This window comes from Zosterops lateralis (genome assembly GCF_965231275.1).
Source record: "Zosterops lateralis genome assembly, contig: HAP1_HAP1_SCAFFOLD_57, whole genome shotgun sequence".
NCBI classification, from domain to species: Eukaryota; Metazoa; Chordata; class Aves; order Passeriformes; family Zosteropidae; genus Zosterops; species Zosterops lateralis.
The window spans coordinates 264981-281997 of NW_028154609.1; the positions used below are offsets into that span (position 1 = coordinate 264981).

Sequence of the window (17017 nt, forward strand, 5' to 3'; positions counted from 1 at the left end):
GGGTGATGTCTCATTATAGCTACATTTCTATAACTGATGTTTCTGCAAGAATTGAATTCTATTCTGTTTCTTTGAGAAAGGTGGTTTTCTCTCTTCTGCCAGATTAAAAAGAAATTTTTGAAATGTAATTGAATACTTATTGGACTTTATTTATCTTTGCAACACTGGGAATTCAGAGACAATCCACAAATCTGTCTCAAAAAGCAGGAGACAGTAGTATGTACCATTTCACTGTATAGGTTGAGTCCCATAAGAAAACACAATAGCATATAATGTATATTTCCATTTGCATTTATTTTAGACAAAAGGACAAAAGAGTGAGTATCTGAAGAAAATTCCAAGGGAAGTGATATATTAGTATCAACTACCAATAATGAGAAAGTAAATATAATTCAGCAACAGCTTTATTAATATTCTAGAGTAGCTTTTTATAAAGTCTGTTATTGGGTTTTTTACGAGTACCCTTCTAAACAGAAGTAATTTCACTTCAAAACAAAATAATGTTTGCACCTGCTGTAATGACATAAACACTGTGGGAGCTTAGTATTACCATTTTGTGTTTCAACTATTGAAGTTTGTTCTTCTGCTTTGCAAAATATTAGCAAATCCATCAAATGCTCTTTTCTTCTTAACAAAAAACTGTTCCTGTCCTGAATCTGTCTGACTTCTTTGGTTGAGATTTTCACTGGAATTTTGGATGTGTTCTACAGTTGTATCAGAATGGTTCTCCAGTTCTGTCAAAGTAGTATGATCCTTCATCTTGCTGGAATCAGTGCTTTCAGAGATTGTATTTCCTGTAGGCTTTTGTGGGAAGGAACATGAACTGTATGGTGTACTTTCATTGAAGACACCTTGTGGGATTGTGAACGAATATGTATCCTCATCATCACTCTGATCCAGTTGGAAGTGATCATCTGTTGTGAATTCTGAAGAATTACAAAGATGAAGCAGATCTGCCGTAGGATTACAAGTCTGCATTTCATCAGGCAGACTGCAGCTGCTGGTATCCTGTAATTCTGTGAATCCATCAGAATTTTTCTCATCAGAACCTCCTTGCATTTTATCTGCACAAGCCTGCTTCACCTGTGGTAGCAAGTCATCTTGCTTTGTAACAAACATGAAATGTTTTTCAAATGTGTGTTCAGGTAGCAATTGAAGAGATGATTTTTTGCTGGAATGTAGCGGTGATGGTTCTTTTACAACTTCATTCAAGCCAGTATCAATAGGAGCAAAAATAAAGCCACTGTCCTCAGATGTACTCATGTTTCTTCTTAATGTAATGTCTGCTTCGCCATCATTCTTTTCAGGGGACTTCCTGGCTATGTCCTCATCTGTACTTCCTGCTGGTGCATTGTCTTCTGTACTTCCTGCTGGTGCATTGTCTTTCTGTTCCGTGTGACTGAAGCTGAGGGAATGCTGTGGTTCTCTGGGAAGCAGAGACAGCTGCAGTCCATCCTCTTCAGAAGTTTTCTCTGTGTCATATGTGGGAAAATGTTTTAACTTAAGTACCGTGTTACCAAAATCTGTACTTTGACAGTAGAGAGAATCAGAAATAGAGTTTTGTGCTGTTGACTCTGCATTAGTAAAATAATCAAATGTATCTGGAATTTCTTGACTTGAAGAACTGACTGTATCTGGATCTGACACACTTATGTGACCACTGCATTTATCAGAATCAGGGGATGCTGTTTCATACATGGTGGTGTCTGATCCATAATTAATAGTGGTTTCAAAATAATAGGCACTGTTCTCTTCTTGATTTTTCCAAATCTGCTGAAGTTCAGCAGTAATGGTTGGAGACTCTGGCGGTGTTGCGAACTTCTCAGTTCCACTGTCTGTATTCGTTTCATCTAGTGATGACTGATAGACTGGCAGGTTGTCACTAACATCAGGCTGTTCCAGTTCAAAGTCTGCTAAAGAACTACAGTCACTCATTGTGAATGGAATCCCTTCAGCTGAAGAGCTGTCACCAAATACATCAGCTGAAGCATTTTTTTCATCTGAATATATTGTTTTACAGTCATGCTTTGTAAGGGGAGAGTTTTCTATTATTTCATAGATGCTTAAATTCTCAATATCTGCATCTCTTCTGGAGCTACTGGGTGAAATAAAATGTACAATATCACTAGGTATACTTTTGTTGCCATTTAGACCAAGTTGTTCTTCACGGCTTTGCATTCCCTGCCTAAATTTTCTCGTGTGCCTGGGTTCATTATGTGAAACAATACCTTTTCTTTCTGGAGCACTTGGTGTAGCTTTTGTGATCTCAGACTGCAGCAGACCAGAGTTGTTTCTTACTTTCCTGTTTGGTGTTTGTGCATTGCTGTTCCGGTAATCTGTCCTTAAAAAAAATAGTCCAGTATCATAAATATCTGTACTTTCATTACTGTCTATACTAGTTTGGACTTTTGGAAACACTGGTATTTTCTTCATGTTGATCTCAGTATTGCTTGGTTTCTGGTACTCTGCTTTGGGATTTGGTGAATGTACACCATTGCCAGAAAAATTTTGATACACAGTAGAAGTTTCTGTAGGAAAAATCTGTGTGTTTCTTAAAGAATGCTCATCACAAAACAATGTATTATGCTGTGTATTTGTTGGCTTGCTTGCAGAAGGCTCTCTGCTCAAGGTTTCATCTGAAAAAGCCTGATTAGAATATGTCTGTTCTGAACCTGAATTTTTGTTCCTGCGCATGAGTCTCCAAAGTCTTTCCAGGTAGGGTCTAGCAAAAGCACCCAGACAAAAAGCACAAAGAAATGTAATGACCACAGAGAGGGAGACAGCCAGTGCAAAGTTTGGCTGTGTTTCGTTCTGCCTAAAACCAGTGTTAGTGTCCCTGGCTTTTCTAACCAACAATGCTGAAACTTCTTCGTTCACCTCTATACTGTAAATGAGATACTTCTCTTTTCTTGTATTGAAAAGACACAAATATAATCCTTCAGCAGTTTTCTCAGCATTGTGTACCACTAAATTATTCATTTTATCCAGTGTCATATGAGGAAGACTCTGATTTTTTGAAATTCTGCCCTTAGGTGTCCACCAAGAGATTCCATTGCCTGAAATGAAAGAAAATACAAACTCAGTCTTTGTTAAAAGCATAGTATACTTGGTTTGCAGGGTCCAGTGATGTTTTTAAGAATGTACACTGGACTATCTCTCATAATTTTAACCGTTTATTATAAACCCCATTTTCCTTTTATCCATCCCGAATAATTTGACATGGTACAAAGCCTGTTAAACCGTATCGCGGGCCTGTGCCCACTGCCTGCCATCTAAAAACACACTACATACGGGGTCTTAATTGCAGACTTTACAATTTGTATTTTTGGCTTTGTCTTTGGAACAGCTTTTGTTCCCAGCTAAGTTTTGCTGCAGTCCAGTGTGCTGATGTTTATCCAGGTTTTTGTGACTCTTTTTGTAAACAGACAAAGCAGGTGGCATTTCTGATATTTTCTTTTGGGGATGAAGTATTCCCAGGGGAAAGCCTTACCACCTCCAAGTGCTATTAGCCCTTTAAAGTTAAACCATTTTGCCTTATGGCTCGTGACAAATACACCTTCTGGTCTAAGTTTGGTCTTAGTTTTCAATCTGTGTGGTAAATCTTGGCTCTATAGGTTTTGTTACTTATACCCTCAATGATCTCTATTAATTTTAAATGTAAGCGAAGTGTGTGCTACGGTAGCTGTATGTTTTTAGAAGAAATAGAAATCTTTTTTCTCTGCAAATAAACTTTCATTTTATTTTTGCTCTAGCTGAACACTGTAAACTGTTGCATCCTTCTTGGTTTTCTACATGCTTCAGAAGTGCCATCCCATTATTTGGCCCTTTGTTCAGTCCAAAATGAACCAATACGTTTGCAATGCATTACTTACTGAAACTTACTTGTATATTAATTGGCATCACTTCCTCCTTTGATGTAAGGAAGGAGATCAAGAGTCAGTAAACCTAACTTTAAAATATTCTAAGCAGAATACTACTTTCTTATGAAATATTTTTGCATGTTAAACTGTTACTTAGTAATTTTTAAACAGTGTCTTTAGAAACATACTTTTAAAAACCAGATTTATTTGACTATTCTGCATTCATTTGGATTTTAGCAGCATTTGGATGGAGTGCCTGATATACATACCTCTTATGTTGTCCAAGTTACAGGTCAGCACTGATGTCCCTTTTGGGACTGTGGCCCTTTTGACCAAAACTTCGTCCCTGCAGTTTAAATGGAAACTTGAAAGATACAGCAGAGGTTTCTGGGAGTTGTTGGCAGACTTATTGTATGAAAGGCTCCATTTTTTCCTTGTGGAGTCAAAGACAAAATGAAATAAATGTTTAAAAGCATTTAGCCTGCAGTTAAATATCCAGGCATTCTTTGACAAATACACTTCAAGTTGAAAAAAGTTCAAACTGAGTAGTGTCTGTGGTAGAGGGATTGTCAGAGCATTTCCACGGAGATCCAAAACCTATTTGGAAATAATTCAGAATTAATTTGATAAGGCTCACAATGGAATCCTTATTCCAACATCTTACAACAGTGTTTTAGTGTACAAGCACTTCTGTAGTTCTATGAACAATACATCTGCTTAGGATTTCAATAATGTTGATCTAAGCTTTTTAATGTAGATGAAAAGTTTAAATTGTGGTGTTTAGAATTCTCCCATTGTAGACTTACCTTTGTGTGAATAGGGAGCTGCAGGGCTCTTGCCATGGAAGGGATGGAGGTAGAAGGGGACATGTATGTGTTTAAGGCAGTTATAGATTGGTTTGTGGCATAGAGAAATTGTGAATTTATGGCTGTATCTTGTACATTTTAGCATGTGTTTTCCTACATGTAAAAAGCAAATATAAAAAAATATTTTCACCATTTGCTCTAGTTTTTTATTTATACACTAGTATTATAATAAGAATCATATAATCATGCTTAATAGTTGGTAAATAATATCTTTAATGATTAAAATAAAATATTCTAACAGTTGCATTGCTTTACAACCTGTAATTTGTTGAGATCTCTGAAGGCATCTGGATGAATTTTAGTTATCTTGTTGTTTCGCAGGTCAATGTCCTTCAGCTGTGAACGGTTTTGAAAATCTTTTGGGTCAATATGTTGTATGGCATTGGATGACATATGGACAGTTTGTAAAGACTGCAGGAGGCCTAGTCCTAGGAAGAAAAAAAACCTATTTTACATTTTATAGTCTTGTTTTCCCAACTGCATCAAGTGTCTTTATAAAATGCTTTGCAACAAAATTCCTTCCATTCCACTATTGCAATGAGTAGCTGCAGCCTTTGTGTTATGCCTTTCCTGATCAGTGGTTGTCCCATTCTAAAAGCTGCATAGAATCAACAGCTAGCACATTAAAATATTCCGTTAATGAATGTCTTAAAAACTGACACTTTCATAAAAGCACTAGCATTTCTTTGTGCTATCAAAATTATTTTGATCTCCGTACTTTGCGCAAGCTTCTCTGGAGAACTAGAGGTAGGAAAGGAATGTGAAAAGGGTAAAATATATTGAGTTGACAAGTTCCTAATATGTTAATTGTAAGTAAAAGATAAAGATGAAAAAGGTGATACAGTATCTCCTATCCATTTGCATGGGTGGTTTCATGGGAGTTTTTCATCTGTGGAATTATTTGAACTACATTCTTAGGATGTAAAAGAAATGAAAACAAAACCATGTTGTTGCTTGTGCCCGTCTGCCTGTGAATTATGAAGCATGGCAGTATAATCTTCAGTGTATCCTAGTTACAATAACATCCACGTTACATCAGAACACTTGGTAGCTGGAGACACCTCATTTTTCTGAGGTGCTGTGAAGGCAGCCCTGAAGCTCCAGCCTGCAAGGCCCAAGGGAGAGGCAGACATTTGAACACTCAGCATTCCCACTGATGATGAGTGTTCAGCACCACAGTGTCACTCTAAAGTGATTTTTGGGCATTGTTGAGAAGCTGCTACTTCTTAACAATTTTGCCCTTGGTGTCACCTTGTTTACCAGAACTAGCTTTTCTCAGCCAGCAGCTCTGTTTGCAGAGTAATTGATCTTCGGGTTTATTGTGAAAAGCAGAGGGAATGATTCATTCCTGGTATAAAACTAGAGGTGGGTGATAGGAAAGGCATACAGAAGTTCTGTAAGTTCATAAATTCATCACTGCACCTGTGTGAGGAATTGTACTGTGGCTACTTCCCTGAATTTAAGCTTGTGCCAAAAATATACACTGGTATGGCAGCAGCCTCACTCCTGGGGAGCTGGGAGAAGGGTTTCTCTGTGGGAAACCTCTGCTGTAGAACTGCTGTTTGTGTTTTCTTTCCAGAGCTTAAACCTCAGAATTTTAGTGAAGTATTCTGGACAAGAAGAATGTTTTGAACATGTATTTAAATGAATATAGGATTAAAGTATAACTTAAAGTATGGTGGTACCATGCACAGCAATTTGAACTTAAAAAATTTGAGTCTCTTATAGAAGAGGATTCATCTGACTGACCTTCTAAGGCATCTTTTAATGGGCAGTCATATTTATCTATAAAACCAAATCAAATCTTCATCAATGTATTTTATAATGTAAGGTTTTTATACTGTCTATATAGATACCTTGTCTGTACAAACACTACAAAATCATTAAGTGATATGGGTTTTCTTTGTGCCAGAGAATTATTTAACAGCATAAAAGGAGAACAGAACTTTTATGACCCTGTGTAGGGGAAAATATATTATCATCTTTGCGTGACTTTGTGGGGTAAGTGGTATTTTTGTCATCACTTGTCCTGTATTTTCAAACTCTAATGAATCTGATGGTGTTATCAGACATCAATAAATTCAACATATTGTATAGGACAGCATTGTTCATCTGGTAGCTTCTGCTTCATTTAAATAATTTGGCCACTATGAATCATCCCTGCATAAAGGTTAAGCTCCCAGCATAGTTCAGTGACCAGCAAAGCCTTTCTCAAAATCTCTTGAAACCTTACAGCCCTCTCCTGTTACACCAAGGTGTCACTGTGATTGAGTATTAAAGGTACTGAGCAAAATTGTTTGGAATGAACAAAATATATTTTCCTGTCTCTGAAATACTGAAACTGCAGGAAGTTTTATTTAATAGTGTTGATTTCCTTCTGAAGGGTAGTATGAAATTCATAGTCTGTAATTTTTTTGACCTTTAAGGTTCACAACTGGAATGTGGAGGCTGATGTTTTTCCAAAGATCCTTATTCTCCTTTGTATACAACAAGCAAGAATACTGCTCCAGTTATATTTGACTACTATTAACACAGTACAGTTGCTAAGACTATTAAAAAACCTAATAAAGTAAACAAACAACTGATTTACTGTCTACCTCTATATTTGCCAGTGAAATTTTCCCTTACCTTAAGCATAATAAATTGGGAAAGTCACACTCTAGATTCAGTAAGGTATAGAAATTATATCCAAAACCAACCTACCCCTTGGGAGTCAAGTCCTTAAAGATTTTTGAAATGCTTACCTCTTAGAACTGTATTTAGATTATTTCTTTCAACTGACAGTACTTTCAAAGCAAGCAGGAGACGATCAACAATGCTGTACTTTTTAGACCCGTGTGCAGGTGTAGGCATATCCAGTGTGAGGGTGTGGATGGCATTACCATTGAGGTTTAGAGTTTCTAAAATGGGTAAATTTGTACAAGTAGTTAAAGTGAGTTCGGAAAGCAGGTTGTTACTGAGGTTCAGGTGTTTTAGCATCCACTCTTCATTTCTTCCATCAGAGCACACAAAAGTTCTAATATTACTGTAACTCAAATCAGCTGTTACTGCTGTTTTTGATATATCTTCTGGAATAGTAGATATTCTGGTAAAAGAGCAATTCAGTAAGAACTGCCCATCCCAGTGGCACTCTGAACGGTGATGTGTAGCAGGAAGAATACGCTGTGACTTGGTTCCCACTGATCCAGGAAGATTAAAGTAAAGGACCACAGCTATGACATGCAAGTGAAGGTTATCCATAATATCTAAATCTAAAATGTAGAATTATGGTTAAATTCAGCACAACAAGAACAGAAAGTAAATGTAGTTTGACATTTAAAAAAACATTTTAAAAAATCAACACCAAATAACCACAGCATTACCAACATTCTGCATTAAATAGAATGGAGTCTTATTTTCAAAAAGTACATTAATAAACTGGTAACCTCCCCCTCCCTCCATCTATCCCAAAAAACAATTAGAACCTTTTTTTTCTTTTCCAGCCTTTTGTCGAGAAACACAGCTTCTTGGGAGCTTGAGATCTAACAACAGTGGAGACTTTTGAACTCTGCTTCAGGTACTGCACACAATTACACTAAGCAAAGTCCACCACATACAATCTATGACAAAGGGGTGTGGAACAATTTTTATACTTCCAGTTTCTTACACATTCTTCATATTCTTAAAATAAACACTTCTGAACAGCAGCTGCATTGTAAAATTTATTGTATTATTTCAAAACAAACGTTTGAAATTCTACAGCCTTTCACCCATTGGAACAACCACCACACTTAGAGATGGTGAGAACTCTTCACATGCAAGTTGTTTCAGCGTACCCAGTATAGCATTTTACACAGGCATGTAGAATGCACTTTATACACAAAAAATCTTAAGTGCATCTGTGGGACTGAAATAAACAGTGTTCTACTCTATGCTTTTAATACATACAGAAAAATGTACCTTAGGCAGTTAGAAGATAAATAAATGCTCAACAGAAGGCATGTGTGGTGCCAACGTTTATCAAACTGCATAATATAAATGTAAAATATATTAACAATACATAGTGGCTAGCAAATTTGATAATTTATTTCATTTGGTATTTTTATGACTGGTTTTGCTACATTTTGACAAAAAAAATCCACACTTGAAAAAAAATTCTGCAGATCATGATTTAAGAGTACCTTTGTGACAAAATCTTTCAGCTGTACATTGCACACAGTATTTTAAAAAGAACTCTTGATAATTATGGGAATCCAATACTAGCATATAGACATGTCAGTATTAATCAGAGAAGAGCTTTAATACGTGTGTAATCTAGTTGACCAAGGCATTTTCAAGATGTATGTCAGCTTTGAGGATACTGCTCTTTATATTTTGTGTTTCCATTTGTATACAGAAAGTGACAAGCTGCCATTAGCATGAGTGACAATTTGAAAAATGTTAGTTTATTTCCTCCTTTTAACTGTAACAGAAATTGAGTTACCGCTTAGCAGCAAAGATGGGTGTAAAGCAGCAAAATGTGTGTTAAAGTGTTTAGTAACTATTATCTCTGATAAAAGTCTGAGGTCCATAAAGACAGTATGCAAAATGTTAGTACTTCCCCGTAATCTTTAGTGTGAGAACTCAGTGGTTTTTGCTACATTATATTCTGCTTATTCTGATTTTGTCAGAACGGCTCCACTGCTGACCAGCCCCAAACCCCCAACAACTACTGAGCATCAAAATCTGCCTTTGAGCAGTGAGAGAAATACAACTCCTCTGACCTCCCCCATGTGCTGTAATGCCTGACTTATGAATATCCCTCCAGCAACCACTTCCACCCATACACGTTCTGCATGAGCGTTTACTGCCTTCCATGAAGTTCAGAAATTGGGGCCTTAGAGTTGAATTTCTTGTTACAGCAGGAGCTGATTTGTATTTTATGGAATCCTATGTACTTTAAGCACTGTAAAACAAGGGTAGATGGTTTACCTTCATGTAACAAATAATCAGTTCTGAAGTTAATGTGCAAAACTCATGCAACTTGAAGGTAATGAAGGGTGTGCTTATCAAAAATCTTGTCAAAAAGCTGTTACAAACAGTTTTTTGAGACCTCCAATATTAAGATTACTTGACGCTACTGCTAAACCAAGCTATTTTAAACTGAAGAAATACATGGGGTGGGGAAAGAAAGAATCTTATAAATAGCTGGTTTATTTTTAGCTCAAAACACATCACTGCTGCAAATGCCACTGGAAGGCTGCAGCAGGCCCCAGTTCACCATACAGTTCACCATAGTTTCACCGTTGACAAATTCTGATACACATAGTCTGATGTCCTCCCACCACGTTTAGAATTACAAAACTGCAGTTTAACTTCAGAATTTAATTCCGATGTTTCAGTAATGCATCAGTACTGAAAATTATGGGGAAGGAGAGAACTGACCTCAGACACTGCTGCAACAGTTAAGCTTAGATTATTACCTATCGAGTAATGGACTCAGACACTGTTCACATTAGAGCACCTCGGAAAACACTATTTTTGGGTAGTAAGCAAGTTGTAAGTACATCTTTAAAAACGTACTTCTAATATAAACACATTTTGTAAGTATTTCACATAAATTAAACAACTGCAGAATGCATTAACTGCACAGACAGAATGGAAGTTCAAGCAACACTTCAATAACTGCAAGACTACTTCAAAATTCAAGTTACATTTCCATACTCAGTATTACTTTGCAAATATTATTTATGATAGCACAGTTTTTTTAATAACATGAGAATACATGGCAGAAATCATGTGATATTTTTAAGTGAATCTGGCATTACCCCTCAGTACACATCTGGTAAAGCACCTAAGTTTGGGGTAAATCAATGTATCAACAAGAAAGCAGAGAAAAGTCTGCCACTTCAGCCATCCTAGGAGAATCTATTTTCAACAAAAAGTTGACATTCGTGTTGAAGTACTTCAGACTGTGGTTATATTCTCAGCAGTCTTCAAGGTCTTGAGACAGGACAAAAACCTCCTCAAGAGACTACTGTAGGCAGTAGAGGTGTTGCCAAGATCATGTTCTTTTACATATATTCTACTGATCCCAATTCGAGAAGGTACTTCAGTATGCACGTACACTGAAAGCTTATAGATTCAGTGCCAGTACTGCAGCTAACAGGATGATGGCCTAATACTGCTGACTGTAACAGCCTTTCCTTAAAAATACAGTGTAAGAAATGTTAGCATAAACTGCTGCAAAAGAAGAAACTCTTGAAGGCATGCAATTACTTCATACAAATATGTGTAAACACGGAGGAGAACTGTCCCTGCAGCAGTTTCTTTCAGTGCGTGGCTCCACAGGGGTTGACAGAGGTCTGGCAGCCCATGTTGTGCCCTGTCACCTGAACCTTGAACAGCGTCCCGTCCGCACACATGCACAGCTTGAAGCGCAGCCAGTTGCCGTTACTGAACTGTTCCCCGTGAGAAGAACTTGGCAGTCGTGACGGGCTGACCATCACAGTTCCGTTCAGGATGATGCTGTTTTCCTAGTAAGGAGACAGGAAAAAAAAAAAAGAAGTTGTAGAATTACAACTTCTAATGTAAATAAGGCATATTGTTTTTGAGAAGGACAAGCTGGTTTAATGGATAAATAACACGTCTAGGATGGCTGTAGAATCAACAGTAAAAAAAAGGTATGTATGCAAATGTTTAATTTTTTAATAACAATTACAGCAATGCCTGTGGATTTCTTGACTATATACAGCAATGTACTTTGCTATTTCAGTGGTGTATTGATATTGAGAAAGACAGCAGTAGGGTGACTTTCCACTTTACATTCTTATTAGCAAATGCAGTAAATATAAAATATGGACATGAAACAGGAAACAGTGTTTGAATTCATGCATGAAATTCATTCACATTTGAAAGTGCATATACCTTTATTTTTATCCTTTTTTTCCATCGTTCTATATATACTACCATCTTAATCTCCAAAAATCTTAAAGAAATGCCAGTGAATCTTAGAGCAGCAGCACAGAATGCTCCAAACTATATGCTCTGCTCTTCTGGCAAACATTGCCATCCTTGGTTAAGCTTTCAGAGGAGATTAACTTCCTTTGGTATTCATGCCAGTACAGAGGCCAATATATTAGCTTTAACTGCGTTGTAGGTTTTTGGTGTCTTAATAGCGGTAAATCAATATTACCTGGAACTATTCAACCACTACTTAACTGCAAAGTAATAAACCATCTATTTAAATCCAAATGACTTCTGTGCATGAGTAATTTTATAAAATTTGAAATGACATAAAGCTACATCAGTTTACTATCAGCCTAGATTTGAAACTAAGCTGTTAGAAGAATTGCTTTAATTTGAAATACTTACTGCTTTAAGTTCCATGTTTCCACCCATTCGAAACTCAATTGTCTTGCCTGTGATGAAAACACCTTCATTTCCCCGGACAATGGCACGACCATCAACCTTTATGTTTAGATCGCTGGTTGCATTGCTGGTAATCTAAGAACATAACCAAAAAAGCTGTATTACACCTTAATGAAAATGTGCTACTTGCATTTGTCTGAGTAACTTTAATTACCTTAAGAGTAGTGCTGTGCAATGTAATAAAAACCTTGAATGTACTTTTTGCCCTTCTGCCATTAGCTTCTGCATATTTGTTATTTCCCACGTTCAGTTTCAAAACAAGATCAGTGAATTTTGGAAGGTATGTGAAATTAATTTTTCTTGTATAAAAAAAACCAAATTTATATGACAATTTTATGAGATACACAGCTAACACTTGTACCAAATACAGGCTTCCTGTTAAGACAGATGATGTAAATTTACCCCTCATTTTCACTTAACCTGTTCCTCCTGTGTATTCATAGTTGTGAGTGGTTTTTCTGCAACACGATTGCTCAGTGTTTCCAAAGGCACACTCAACCCTCTATAAAACCACTAACCCAACTCTACTTTTACACAAACAAACAATGGGCTGTATTCTTATTACTTACAAAAGATAAGAGACATACCCTCTCTGTAGAGGCCTTTTGTACATTCAATATTTTAACTCCATTTGGCAGATGAAATTCATGGGTTTGTTCGTGGCTCAACAAATTCCATGCCAATATCGCTGGTAATAGAAGTTTTGTCTTTTTCCACGCTAAGCTTGGTTGTTCCTTGCTGAAATACAATCTTCAGAAACAAAGTCATGAACTTAATGATGTTTCAAATTAGCAATGTGAGTGTAATTCTCTAGTGTTGCTCACAAACTTTCAATTCATGTTATAACTTACAGGCTGATTATTCCCAGTGATCACCAAGTCTTCATTCCGTCTCCCTCCTACAGTGCTTTTATATAAGGGATGTATAACACCCATGTCAGACACTTGCTTAAACCGCAGTAAGCCACTCTCATGGAATTCCATACTGTCACAACCATTGGGACCAATTCTTACCACTGCCCAGATAACCAGGGTAATCTGAAAGAGAAACACATTTTCAATCATCATGTTGATTGTTCGGATCTTCCTACCACAATTATTGTATTAATTAGATGTTTTATTTGAACAATTATTAATGTCAATGTTTAAGTGAGGCTTAAGTATGAGTTTACTGTAGTCTGTTCCTATTGAAAACATCATAACACATTTAATTATGAAAAGCATTTAAAATTATTTTTAGACTTATTAGAAACAGTAGCTAAAATTATTTCTATATATATAAAATGTTAAATTGCATCCACAGTTACATCTTTCTTTTGTTTAAGGGTAACCACTGACTAAACAGATTTCCTGAACAGTTCAGCTTGGTATATACTTAACGTTGAACTGCAAGAATGCATCCTCAGAGATGGATGTGCAATTACAAAAAATAATTTATTATTTCTCATTGACCAAGCAATAAAAATGTGGTTATTAGAACAATGAAGTTTTAAAGTGCAGTACCTAGTTAATTCTAAATGTTCACATACAGCTCTGTAATGTAAAATATAACCATATTTTATATGCCATATATCCTGAATTCATATGTACTAGTAACACTTCTCATGGGGTGACCATGATAACCGAAATAACCGTGCCTGAATTGACACCATTCTTCCATCTAATCTTGCTCAGACTACAAAAGAACTAAAAAGAAAGGAGAAAAGTGGGAATCTCCTTCAGTACATTATAAGTCCTTGGCCATCCTGGAAGTTTTATTTTTTTAGTGAACTGTCAGAATGAAACACGACCTAATGTTACTTACGCTATAGCTATTATACTCACAATCAGATTGATGACGGCCAAAATAAAAAGAACAACAATCACACATATGGCCAAGTTGCCTTTCCTGCCACGTAACCCTGTCTTATGGAGACGGTCTTCATCAATTGGAATGTATCCTGCTTTGAAGTTGCTGTTGTGCTCCTTATTAACGTTCCTGCGTTCCACAGCCTTCTCTCGCATAGACTTCTTCACCGGGCCGTTAGAGCTTTGCTGTAACACAGGGCATGGGTTAGCTTCAAAAGGCACGTAAATTAGCTACAATGACACACACATATGTATGCAAACAATGTAAACTGACTGGTGGAATATACTGGATATTATGTTGAGAATAATTTTTCCGTCTGCCACCCTGCTGTCAGAATACACACTTAGAACCACAGCAACCTCTGCTAACATAATGACTAAATTTAAAATCCAGATACTTTCAGACAATATATGACTTTAATATTTATCATGGCAGATGGGAATTATTAATTATATTGTTACAGTTAAAAACCTAAAACCAGCTACCAAGAAATTCATCAAGTTTTTACCTCTCAGAGATGATACAGGACATAATCCTGCACGTCATCTGCCAGTACACAGGATTTTAGTTCCCTCCGTGCTCATATGTGATAGACTCTCAGTGACTATTCAAGAAGAGCATGGTGGATACAGTTTTTAAATTAGTTTGACAGTACAGGGTTTGCATTCAACTCCTGTTGCTTGCATGCAGCATCGAGAAAGATACTGTGAGGCTTCACACCTGGCATGGGGAACTTGGCCGGAGTGGCTTTCGTGTAATAATCTGAAGTTATGACATTGTAAGGGATTTCCTCTCAATGTAACAAATTAATAGAGGAAACTCTTGTACATATTCGTAGTGAAAATAAATCTTTAATGTATCTTTGTAGCTGTCCAAAACGGAACGGTTTGTTATTTAGGGATTCACATGTTCAAAGAAGCAGCTTGATCTTTTGGACGGAATTAAGTTTGTTCACTTGAATCCTAAAACTACACTTAAGTGACTGCACTTGCACGTCTACGCTGAAGTAGCAACACCGTGTTTTCTTCTGCTGCTGAAGAGCTAAGAGATAGTACTGAGAAAGGTGCTTGACCTGACAAGTTTATGGAGATGTTCGGGCCCCGTGTGGCCCTGCAGAGCACACACGACCTGCGGGCCCCGGGGCACCCGCCGCCTCCCGCCCCGGCCAGAACCCTGCGCCTCAGTGCAGTGCCGGGCCCGCACCATTGCCGTCTGTGGCACACCCACGCCTCGGGCAGCACGGCGCCGCTGCGGGCCGCCCCGCCCCGCCCCGCCCGGACAGCAGGCTCCGGCCACGTCTCCCCTCCCCGGCCGAGCGGGTCCCGCCCGCTCACCGCGGGCCCGGTCCCCCCTGACCCCGGCGGGGACGGCGCCGCCGCCCTCCCGTGCCCGTGTCCCGCCGCGTACGGACCTGCTCGGGGCCGGCCGCCGCCATCTTGCTTCCCCGCCGCCGCGCGGGGCCCGCGGGCGCCCCCTGGTGCCGCTCCACGCGGCGGGTCCCCGCGCCCGCTGCCGTTAACCGGCATCGCCACCTGGCGGCCGCGGGCCGTACCCGCTCCTCGCTGCCCCTCGCCGTTACTGCGGCACCGCCGCCGCCGCCGGCCGTACATCACCGTCCCGGCCGTACGGGCCCGGGGCAGGGGCACCGGGCCGGCTGTACCATCGCTGTTACACCCGCGCCGCCCGAGGAGCGCTCCCGGAGCGACATCGAGCCAACGCAACACCCCCAAGAGCGAGCTAACATCCTGCCATGGCCAGAGACTTAAAGAGTTTGGTGGGCGCGGGGAGCGCCCGGGAGCTGCAGGAGAAGCTGGAGAACTGGCATCAGGAGTACGAGGTGGGTGCCGGCGCTCCCGGGCTGGGGCGGCCGCCGCCGGGCGTTGCAGTGGCCGGTTTGGGCCCCGTCCCGCGCCCCTCACACACCTCTGAGTGCCAGCCCCGGCTTTTTGCCTCTTTGCCCTGAAAACAAGGGCCGGAGGTTGAAAGTGAGGTTTGAAGCACACTGGCTCTAAACAGGAGAGAGCGTTGGAGTAAAAGAGCGGCAGGTGAAAAGGACCCGGGGCGGGCTTGTGCTCAGGAGAAACCGGCCGTGGGCCAGAAACGGGCAGGAGAACGGGGGGGAAAGAGGTGCTGAGGCGGAGAACGGGCTATCCAGCACCCCAGCCCTTCTGGGAGGGGAAAGAGGCTGCTGCAAGGCCACACGGCCCCGAGGGGTCAGAACGGGACTGAGGGAAGAGTTTCGGCTGCAGAGGGAATGTAGTGGAATCCAGGGAGTGACAGGAAACTGAGGAGGTGAAACAGTGGAAGAAATAGAGAAGGTGTGAAATTAGGGAAAGATGAGGCGGAGGAACATGAAACTTGTCAGGTGTGACTTTGCTCAGTGGAAAATCGTGACAGAGTTTTCACTCCTGCATCCCCAGGTTTCTGGGGTAGATGGGGCTTGTGCTCAGGTCAGGAGCCTGTAACCACCTGCTGTGTGCTGTGCTTGGTGAGGAAAGAGATGCAGCGTTTCCAGGGAAAATCAGCTATTTTCTTTTACTTTATGGTTGGATAGGAGTTACAGTTACATAGCCAGTGTAACTCTCTGCAGGATTCATGACAAAGGACAATTTTAGGGAGTTTGAGAGTAGCTGGTAAAGCTACCACAGAGGAGGAACAGTGCCGTGCATTTCAAAATCTTGCAAATGGATGGTGAGGTAGACCTTAGGAGGGCTGAGCAGCAGTGGGGGCTGACCCCTCCATCATGAGTTGGTTGGGAATAGTCTTTCAGGTCTTGGAAAATGAAGATGAACAGTTTCAGGCTGCTGTTGCAGGAAAAGAGGAGCTGGCAGATGGAAACACTGTGTTATGTTGCTGTAATGAGCTGGAAAAATGCACTTTTGTAGCTGTGTTCTTGTGAAGGTGAGCAGGTTGACAGTGCTCCCCCAAGGCCCGAGGAGAGCATATTGCAGCGATCAAAACACAAGCTGATGGGCACATGGGTGGGATTTTCAGCTCTTTTGGAAGCTTGTAAAAACCATACGGAGTCATTAAAACCTGAAGACCTAGAGAGTG

The 17017-nt window shown here is 39.7% G+C and overlaps 2 protein-coding genes and 1 pseudogene across 3 annotated transcripts in view; 1 reads left to right on the forward strand and 2 right to left on the reverse strand.

Moving 5' to 3' along the window:
- LOC310923457 (uncharacterized protein) overlaps window positions 1-17017 on the forward strand; it is a gene marked incomplete at both ends in the record, with an annotated part of 69012 nt that overhangs the window by 35439 nt on the left and 16556 nt on the right.
- LOC310923460 (uncharacterized protein) lies at window positions 522-7966 on the reverse strand (the record flags this gene model as incomplete). The annotated part of the gene is made up of 4 exons (XM_083885457.1): window positions 522-3056; window positions 4130-4457; window positions 4985-5154; window positions 7471-7966. The coding sequence occupies 4 exons, from the start codon at window positions 7964-7966 to the stop codon at window positions 562-564; spliced, it is 3489 nt and encodes a 1162-aa protein (XP_083741583.1). The 3' UTR covers window positions 522-561.
- On the reverse strand, window positions 11002-15398 carry LOC310923466 (beta-sarcoglycan-like; annotated as a pseudogene). Its single transcript has 6 exons — window positions 15375-15398; window positions 13939-14148; window positions 12967-13152; window positions 12703-12865; window positions 12059-12190; window positions 11002-11220 (listed from the first exon to the last, which is right to left on the reverse strand). The product of its transcript is annotated as a beta-sarcoglycan-like (transcript).